The 9,127-nt window shown below is 47.8% G+C and overlaps 1 protein-coding gene and 1 long non-coding RNA gene across 2 annotated transcripts; both read left to right on the top strand.

Moving 5' to 3' along the window:
• Nucleotides 1-5,120: 5,120 nt before the first annotated feature.
• Nucleotides 5,121-6,048, top strand: LOC139026082 (uncharacterized). Its single transcript, XR_011477790.1, has 3 exons — nucleotides 5,121-5,280; nucleotides 5,716-5,801; nucleotides 5,929-6,048. It is a non-coding gene; the product is annotated as an uncharacterized lncRNA (long non-coding RNA).
• A 149-nt stretch (nucleotides 6,049-6,197) lies between these two features.
• cc2d1a (coiled-coil and C2 domain containing 1A) lies at nucleotides 6,198-7,784 on the top strand. Its single transcript, XM_024143305.2, has 4 exons — nucleotides 6,198-6,296; nucleotides 6,547-6,780; nucleotides 7,053-7,371; nucleotides 7,588-7,784. Exons 2-4 carry the CDS (start codon nucleotides 6,574-6,576, stop codon nucleotides 7,782-7,784), a joined length of 723 nt encoding a protein of 240 aa, XP_023999073.2. The 5' UTR covers nucleotides 6,198-6,296; nucleotides 6,547-6,573.
• The last annotated feature ends 1,343 nt before the right edge of the window (nucleotides 7,785-9,127 follow it).

The raw sequence follows: 9,127 nt of genomic DNA, 5'->3' as shown, positions 1-9,127 counted from the left end.
TTTTTTTACCACAGCCCCATTTTAGGACCAAAAAGTATTTTGGTACAAATTCACTATACACTATATAATACAAAAGCATGTGAACAGCCCATTCAGATTATGGATTCAGCTAAAGAAAATGTTCCCGAGATGGTGTGGAAGAAAACTTGAACTGCGCCTGCACAGGCCCTGACCTCAAACCCATCGAAACACCTTTGGGATGATTTGGAGTCCGTTGCGGCCAGCCTAACGCCCCAACATCAGTGCCCGACCTCCACAAGCTCTTCTTTGCTAAAATGGAAGCAAATCCCTGCAACCAATGTTCCAACATCTTTATGGAAAGCCCTTCCAGAAGACTAAAGCTGTTATAGACAGCAAAGGGGACCAACTCCATATTAATGCACATGATGTGCGAAGAATCCGATGAGCAGGTGATCCACATACTTTTGGTCATGAGTTAAAACTGTATTAAAAGTAGTAAAAAAAGTGAAAGTAAATTTGTCCCATCATTCATATCACGCAATGACTGCATCAAAAATGACAAGACGCACAAATATCACCCCCCCTCCAAAAAAAAGGTCAACTTCCAAATAACTGGAGTACATAGACAAAAATAATAATACTTTTGGAGCTCCAACTATTCCCAAAATGCACCCTTTCCCCTTATTACTGCACTACTTTTGACTAGCCCTGTCTAAAGCTAGTGCACTATGTAGGGATAGGGTGACTAATTAAAAGAGCACCAGCAGATGATGTAAAGAAGCAGGACCCGGAGCGGGAATCTTCTCTGATGTTAGTTTAACGGTACCCTCGCTGTCTCCAGACCCAAGTAACAGATGAGGAGGTGGAGATATCCTCTCATCTACTTTCATCTCGTCTCAGCCCAGAGGTAAAGATGGAGAGGTGAATCCCTCATCTACAGTCTCATCTCTGTCTCCAGCATCCAGAGGTAAAGATGGAGAGGTTGGAGAATTCCTTGCAATCTACCTCTCATCTCTGTCTCCAGACCCAGAGTAAAATGGAGGAGTGGAGATTATCTCTTCATCTACTCTCATCTCTGCTCCACACCATATGGGAAAGATGGAGATAATCCCCTTCATTCTACTCTCATCTCTGTCTACCAGCCCAGAGGAAGAGAGTGGAGATATCCCGTCATCTACTCTCATCTCTGTCTCCAGACCCAGAGGGTAGAAGACTGGAGAGGTTGAGATATCCCTTCATCTACTCTCATCTCTGTCTCCAGCCCAGATGGTTAAAGCATGAGCTAGAGGATGGGAATATCCCTTCATCTACTCTCATCTCTGTCTCCAGACCCAGGGTAAAGATGGAGATTATCCCTTCATCTACTCTCATCTCGTCTCCAGACCCAGAGGTAAGATGGAGGAAGTGAATATCCCTTCATCTACTCTCATCTCTTCTCCCAGACCCAGAGGTAAAGTGAGAGAGATATCCCTTCATCTACTCTCATCTCTGTCTCCAGACCAGACGAGGTAAAGATGGAGAGATAGAGATTCCCTCATCTACTCTCATCTCTGTCTCCAGACCAGAGGTCAAAGAGAGAGGAGATGGACAATCCTTCATTACCTCATCTCTTCTCCGATCCCCGCAAGTCTGGGATGTCACTCCCTCATCCCTCCTTCATTTCCTCTGTCACCCCCTCAGCAAGATGAAATCCCGTGTCCCTCTCTACTCTCACTCTCCGATCTCCCAGGTAATAGAGAATCCCTCTCTCTCTCACTCTCATCTCTCTTCCAGACCCTCTAAGATGACAGTGCGAGATAACTCCTTGTTCACCTCTCTCTCGTCTCCAGTCCCTCTTCGCCCTCTCGCTCCTCCATCTCTCCTTCTTGTCCCTCTTCTCTACCTCTCCCCCCCCTCTCTCTCTCTCCCACCCTCCTTCGTCCCTCTCTCCTCTCTCCATCCCGCTTCCTTCTCTCTCTCTCTCACTCTTCCTTTCTCATTTCCTCATCTACCTGCCCCCACATCTGTATATCAGCACTTCTCTCCTCCCCTCATGCCTGCGCTACCTCCCCCCCCCCCCCCCTCCTTCCTCCCCCTCTCTCACGTCAGAGTGATGTGTGTTGAGAGTCAGACACGTAGTCCAGAGCCAGCCGCTCAAAACTGGTCAAACACAGCATCATCATCGTCTCTGGTCAGGTCTGGGTGGTGGACTGAAAATACACAAAACAATCAGGACTCAAACAAAACAAACAAACAAAGTAACAAACAAAGACGTCTACAAAAACACTCACATGTTTTCTTCCTCCGAGCCACAGGTGTCAACTGCAGCCTGGTTGTGCCCTCCCTTCCAGACCTGGCTTTTGGGGAGCATGGTGGACTCTCCTCTGTCAGCCGGACCAGAATGATGTGCCCGGGGGTCAGCCACAGTCCCAGTCCCTGCCCCATCGTTCACCCCCCTCTCTCTCTGGGTAGGTGAGCCTCTGAACCTTCCGTGTGCTCCCTCTCTGCCCCAGCCTCCAGAGGATAGAGTTAGGGTGTGGTGGAGATGTGTAGGGCCCTAGGGGGCCTCTCCTTCTGGCTCATTAGACCCACAGGCCCCCCTGTCCCCCTCCTTGGTCTTCTCCACAACCCCCGCTGTGTCTAGCTGTTTTCCCACCAACACCCACAGGCTGCTCACTGCCCAGTGGGTTCCACCTCCAGGCCAGTCCGGAGACCCTCTCCTGTGACCTGCTCTGTCCCAGAATAAGCTACTTCGCTGGGTCTGCATGGCTGGCTTCCCCCCTGACTGAAGCTGCTCCTCACTCTAACTTCTCCTCATCTTCCTTCTCCTCTTCTTTCTCTTTCTTCCCCTGCTCAGTGTACTCCCCGGAGACGACGGAGGGATGAATGAAAGGAGGACGGATCAGATGGATGATCGGCTGTAGTTCCCTCTACAAGCCACCAGGTTGCACAACCACCACCACTATCACCACTCTGCCCGATGTCCTCCTCTCTCTCTTTCTCCACTTTCTCCTCCTCCGCTTTCCTCACCAGCACCATCTCTTCCTCCCTCCCTCCCTCCTTCCGTCCACTCTTTCTTTCCTTCTGCCACTGCTCCTCTATTCCTCTCTCCTCTCCCCTCTCTCTCTCCCAGACCACCACTCCCCATTCTCCTTCTCCTCTTCTTCACTGTTCTTCCACAGATCTGTCTCCTCCACTGGTGGCCCCTCCCTCCCACCACCCCAGACATAACACCTCTGTTCATCTATACCTCCTCCTGTTCACTGTCGAGCTCCTCTTTCATTGTCGGTTTGACTGTCCCCTCCCCAACGTTGACCTCCTTGGAGGAAGCAGGAAGGCTGGGCTGTGCTACAGTCAGTGGGTGTGGGGGAAGCTGAGGAAACTCTGTGTCTTGATGTCTTCTTCTTCTCTACCCTCGTCATCTTTGACAGAGACTCCACACTATGCTTCCTGTGGACTATCTCCACCATCCTGATTGGTTGAACTGACTCCTCTGTGCCCGCCCCCTCCACAGCCCCTCCAATGGCCTGTTGCTCCCTCGAAGCCAGGCACAACCGGACTTCCTCCACTGGATCACCCTCTTGCTTGGTGCAGTGTATCTCCCGCTTGTTAGCCTGCTGAGATGGATGAGTAGTACAGGCCGTCAGAGGCGGTGGGATCTTTAGGAGAGAGGTGTGGTGTTTAACACTGTTCCCTCCAGTGTCCTGCTGCACACAGCAGAGGAGGAGAATCATTAGAACATAGCAACATTTGAATTGTAACTGACAAACGCTCAACCAGCAAATGGAACTTCTGTTGGCTACCTGCTCTAGTGTAGAGGCTGTGCTTCCACTGCCTCTCCAGAGGGGCGCTCTCCTCTGACTCATCACTGCACTTTCTCTTCTTGACCTGAGTACCTAGCTGGGAGGTGTGAAACCTGGAGAGAAAATGTCAACTTTATGCTAAGCAATGTCCTTTCTTTACACATACATTAGCAAGCAAACAGGTGGACTGGCAACCTTTCAACTTTTTTTTCAATATCTTGTCAGCAGCATACAACCCAGCATCCCACAGCTGGCTGCTTCTGAAGCTAAGCAGTTTGGTCCTGGATTGGAGACCAGATGCAGCTGGAAGTGGTGTGAGGCCAGTAGGAGCACTCTTTCCTCTTGTCCAACCCTAAAATATTGGCAGTAATTGGGGACATTGCCCTGTGTAGGGTGCTGTCTTTTGATGGCGTTAAATGGGGTTCTGACTCTCTGTGGTCACTAAAAGATCCCATGGCACTTATTGTTAGACTAGGGGTGTTAACCCTGGTGTCCTGCTACATTCCCAATTCGACCCTCATTACCATCATGGTCACCTACATCATCCCAGCTTCCAATTGGCTCATTCATCCCTGTACTATTTCCCAGGTTGTTGCTGAAACTGGAATGTGTTCTCATCGACTTACCTGGTAAAATAAAAATCTCAGATAAATTCAAACTATTTGGATGAAGTTTTATGTCCAGGTATTCACTCTTAGGAATGAATGATTTCAACCAATGAAAGCATTGGAGATCATTTAAACCCCAATATACAGTTTCTAGCAAGCTAACGTTAGCTATTAACAAGCTAACTACTACAATTAGAGCTTACTTGTGGTTTGCGTTCGTTTTTTGGTCATCCTCCCAAGTAGCTCTTCAAATGCCATGCAAAAACAAAACAGAGACAAAGTGTCAGTTGGCTAAGTTAGCTAACAATGATTTGTCAATTATATCAGATATCATGACACTGGCAAAACATCTCATTCAAAACAAAGACAACTAGCCAATAAACATCTATCTAGCTAATACTTTTGAATTTTGATGGTGGATTTTGTTTCTCCTCAAGCTCTTGGTCTGGTCACAACTGTAGGTAGCTAGCTAGCCTACCTGGCAGTGCAGATCAAGACGGATTGTGAGTGTCTCTCTTGCTAGCTAGCTATCAAACTTTTGACACTCTCACTGAAACATATAGCTACAGTGCATACCAAGTAACAAATGGCTTGCTAAGATTAAAACACATCTAATGTTCAGTGACGAATATGAGATTTTTTACACATAACTTTGACTGGACCTTACAGTTTGACACTTGTTAGAATATTTTCCAGCGATTTCTGGGCGTGTCCTTCAAACGCCGTAAAGCAGTAGTCACGTTGCCAATGGTTACCCAATGCAGAAGTAGAAGTAGCCAATGTACACACCTTTTCGTGTTTTAATAGCTCTCTAACTAGCAGATAATTTATACGTGACTGGCGTTCTCTCATATTGTTTTTGAAATGATCAGTCGTCGTATGAACTAAGAAAGCGCTCAACATATGGTCCGTGATAACGTTATGACAAGGTAAAACAACGCTTTTAGTGGCAATGTTTACAAATGACATGGCAGCTTCTAGCAAGCTAACGTTTAGCTAGTTAACAAACTAACTACTACAAGTCAGAGCTGCTCAACATCGAATGAGGATAAAACAATTTGTGCGATGAATGATACTATGAATTGCTGTTAATACTAGCTAACGCACTACTAATTTGTTGCTAGGCGTTGTCAGAGACTGCACACAAACGTGAGCAGTCAACGAATGTTATTACCAGCCATGATATCAATGAAATGTAACGTTATCCAACTAGCTAAATGCAGTGTAAATTCAACAAAGTCCTGTAACTAGCTGTCCATTTTTGTCTGTTCAATACGTGTACGATAAAAGCTGAATATAGCTAACTACTGGAACTATTTGCCAGATGTTACAATATGTCTATTTGTTCTACTGTGTTGTTGTAGTTGTGGCACAGGTCAGTTGACAAGTTCTCTCCATGAGTCACAGTCGGAATCCCCGCCCAGGGGACAGGGGCGCGCGAGCCAAACAGGTAACCTCATTTTGATCATTGATTTGATAATGAATTATCATTGATAACTGTAAGTCAAGTTGTCATGATAACACTAGTCATTTGCATTTTCAATTCTCTTTCTTTCTCCCTCTCCTTGTCTCTCTAGATTGGGCTGCTCCTGGATCTGTCTCCGGATGGAGGATGGATGGAGGAGGAAATGAAAAAGAGCTGGAGGCGGAGCTACTGGCTCTGATGGGCGGTCCCAGGGACGAAAGGGAGAGAAAAGGTGAGGATCATCCTATTCATCATCATCATCCTCACCCATTATCTTCTCCCAATCTTGTAAGAAATAACTTCCACAGACCCTACCACTAAACCGGGTTGATACCGTGTGTTGTCTGTGTGTGTCTGACCTGCCTGCCTGCCTCTCCACAGCTCCAGTTCCCATGGCTACATTGAGCGTTATGGCGGCTCGTGTATGAAGACCTTGATGATGATGATGATGATGATCTGGAGGATGATGATGATCTCCTGGTATCCACCATGTTCACACTCCTCTTTCCTTCATCTTCCTCCTGTCTGTTGTTGTTCATTCCCAATGGCAACACTTTTCCTAAAGTGTGTGTGTGTGTGTGTGTGTGTGTGTGTGTGTGGTGTGTGTGTGTGTGGTGTGTGTGTGTTGTGTGTGTGTGTGTGTGTGTGTGGTGTGTGTGTGTGTGTGTGTGTGTGTGTGTGTGTTCTATCTGTGTGCGTTTTATGCATTTGTGTCTTTATCCATCCCCAGGCTGAGCTGAATGAGGTGTGGAGGACGATGATGATGAAGAGGTTCAGAAACCTGCCACCCCTCCCAGCTCAACTCCACCCCCCGCTCCACCCCCACACTCCCAGCACTCCTAGTGGTACAACCGGGCTGGAGGCCTGCCTGGCTGAACGCATTGACATGTACCAGACAGCCATCTCCAACGCCAATGCAGAGGGGGAGACCAGCAAGGCTCGCAGATACGACCGCGGATTGAAGGTGAGCCAGAGACTATGGGCTGGTTGTATGATGATGTGTCTCAGTAGGAGTGCTGATCTATCACCAGTTTTTCCCTTAAGATTATAATGAACAAGATTACYGGACAGGATGGACCTGATCCTAGATCAGCAATCCTATGAGGCGCWACGGCTCCAGGAACATGAATTATCCCAGATTCATCTAGCCATATGTAAACCTGGGATTCGACATGTGAAGGTCTACTTTTCCAGTCAGCTGAATTGTATGTTTGCTTGCTTGTCGTCTCCCCCTAGACGTTGCAGTCCATGATGACGTCAGCCAAGAAAGGAAAACCGATCAACGAAGAGGAAATCCCGCCTCCTGTCTCCACAGGTGGAAAGCCTTCCCCAGCCCCCGTGCAGCAGCCTGAACCAATCAAAGAGCGGGGGCTGCCAACCCCAGTGCTGACACCCTCCCCGTTCACCAATCAGAAGCCTCTGAGGGAGGCTCCGTCTGTTGCCCCGCCTCCCAAGCCCCGCCTCCTGGTCCCCCCTCAGAAACACACTGCCGTTACCCCGGATACGCCCGCAATCTCCCCCCTCACCCCCATTCAACCAGACGCACGGCACTCAGGTAGATCACACACACACATTTTTGAAGACAGATACCAGCTTGAATGAAGACAGACACCAGCCTGTAAATGTTACCGCAGTCCCCTGGAACATTCTGGTTGTTATATCATTCTCTCTCTCCCTCCACTCTCCGTCCACTCTCCCTCCTCTCTCCCTCCTCTCTCTCCCTCCTCCCTTCTCTCTCTCCCTCCTCTCTCCCTCCCCTCTCTCTCTGTAGAGTTGAAGCAGTGTGTTCTAAACAGACAGAGGGAGTATAAGCTGGCAGCCCTCCACGCCAAGCAGGGAGGAGAGTCAGAGCTGGCCAGACAACACTACCACATCGCCAAGGTACCCCACACACTAGGGGTTACAGGACCTCCATGGACGTCCACTAGGGTTAAAGGACTCCAACTAGGGTTAAAGGATCTCCACTAGGGTAAAGACCTCCACTAGGTTAAAGACCTCCACTAGGGGTTAAAGGACCTCCACTAGGGTTAAAGGACCTCCACTAGGGTTAAAGGACCTCCACTAGGGGTTAAAGGCCTCCACTAGGAAAGGATCTCCATGGACCTCCACTAGGGTTAAAGGACCTCCACTAGTTAAAGGACCTCCATTAGGGTTAAAGGACCTCCACTAGGGGTTAAAGGACCTCCAAGACCTCACTAGGGGTTAAAGGACCTCCACTAGCTGGGGTTAAAGACCTCCATGACCTCCACTAGGGTTAAAGGACCTCCATGGACCTCACTAGGTTAAAGGCTCCACAGGGTTAAAGGGCCTCCACTAGGTAAAGGGTTAAAGGACCTAGACCTCACTAGGGGTTAAAGGACCTCCATGGACCCCCACTAGGGGTTAAAGGACCTCCACTAGGGTTAAAGGACCTCCACTAGGGGTTAAAGTATTTTGAAGTCGACTCCACCACTACGTCGTCATCGTTAACCGTGTCAAAAATGGCAGAGAAAGACGAGACAGTAGTGAAGTCCTGTATGGTAAAACTCGTAGAAGTTAAATGAGAAGACATGCACCCTTTCCAGGGGGATGATGTACTGCAATGGCAGTGGTGAAAAAGTACCCAATTGTCAAACTTGAGTTAAATAAAGATACTTAATATAAAATAACTCAAGTCACTCAGCAAAATACTACTTGAGTACTATCAAAAGTAAACGTATAATCATTTCAAAATCTTTATATGTAGCAAAAAAAGTTATTTTTTTAAAATGTACAGATAGCCAGGACACATGCCAACACTCTTAAATTCATTTACGAACAAAGCGTGTGTGTTTAGTGAGTCGACCAGATCAGAGAACAAAAGCGTGTGTGTTTAGTGAGTCGACCAGATCAGAGAACAAAGCTGTGTGTTTAGTGAGTCCGTCAGATAAGAAACAAAGCTGTGTGGTTAGTGAGTCGGCCAGATCAGAGAACAAAAGCCTGTGTGTTTAGTGAGTCGACCAGATCAGAGAAAAAAGCTGTGTTTAGTGAGTCGACCAGATCAGAGAACAAAGGTGTGTGTTTAGTGAGTCGACCAGATCAGAGAACAAAGCGGTGTGTGTTAGTGAGTCCGTCAGATCAGAGAACAAAGCGTGTGTGTTTAGTGAGTCGACCAGATCAGAGAACAAAGCGTGTGTGTTTAGTGAGTCGACCAGATCAGAGAACAAAGCATGTTGTTTAGTGAGTCCGACCAGATCAGAGAACAAAGCCTGTGTGTTAGTGAGTCGCCAGATCAGAGGCAGTAGGGATGAGATGTTCTCTTGATAAGTGTGTGAATTGGACCATTTCCGGTC

The sequence above is a fragment of the Salvelinus sp. IW2-2015 genome, unplaced genomic scaffold (assembly GCF_002910315.2).
Source record: "Salvelinus sp. IW2-2015 unplaced genomic scaffold, ASM291031v2 Un_scaffold3843, whole genome shotgun sequence".
NCBI lineage: Eukaryota > Metazoa > Chordata > Actinopteri > Salmoniformes > Salmonidae > Salvelinus > Salvelinus sp. IW2-2015.
Note: the sequence above shows the minus strand (reverse complement) of the source record. Positions and strands in the feature narration are given on the sequence as shown.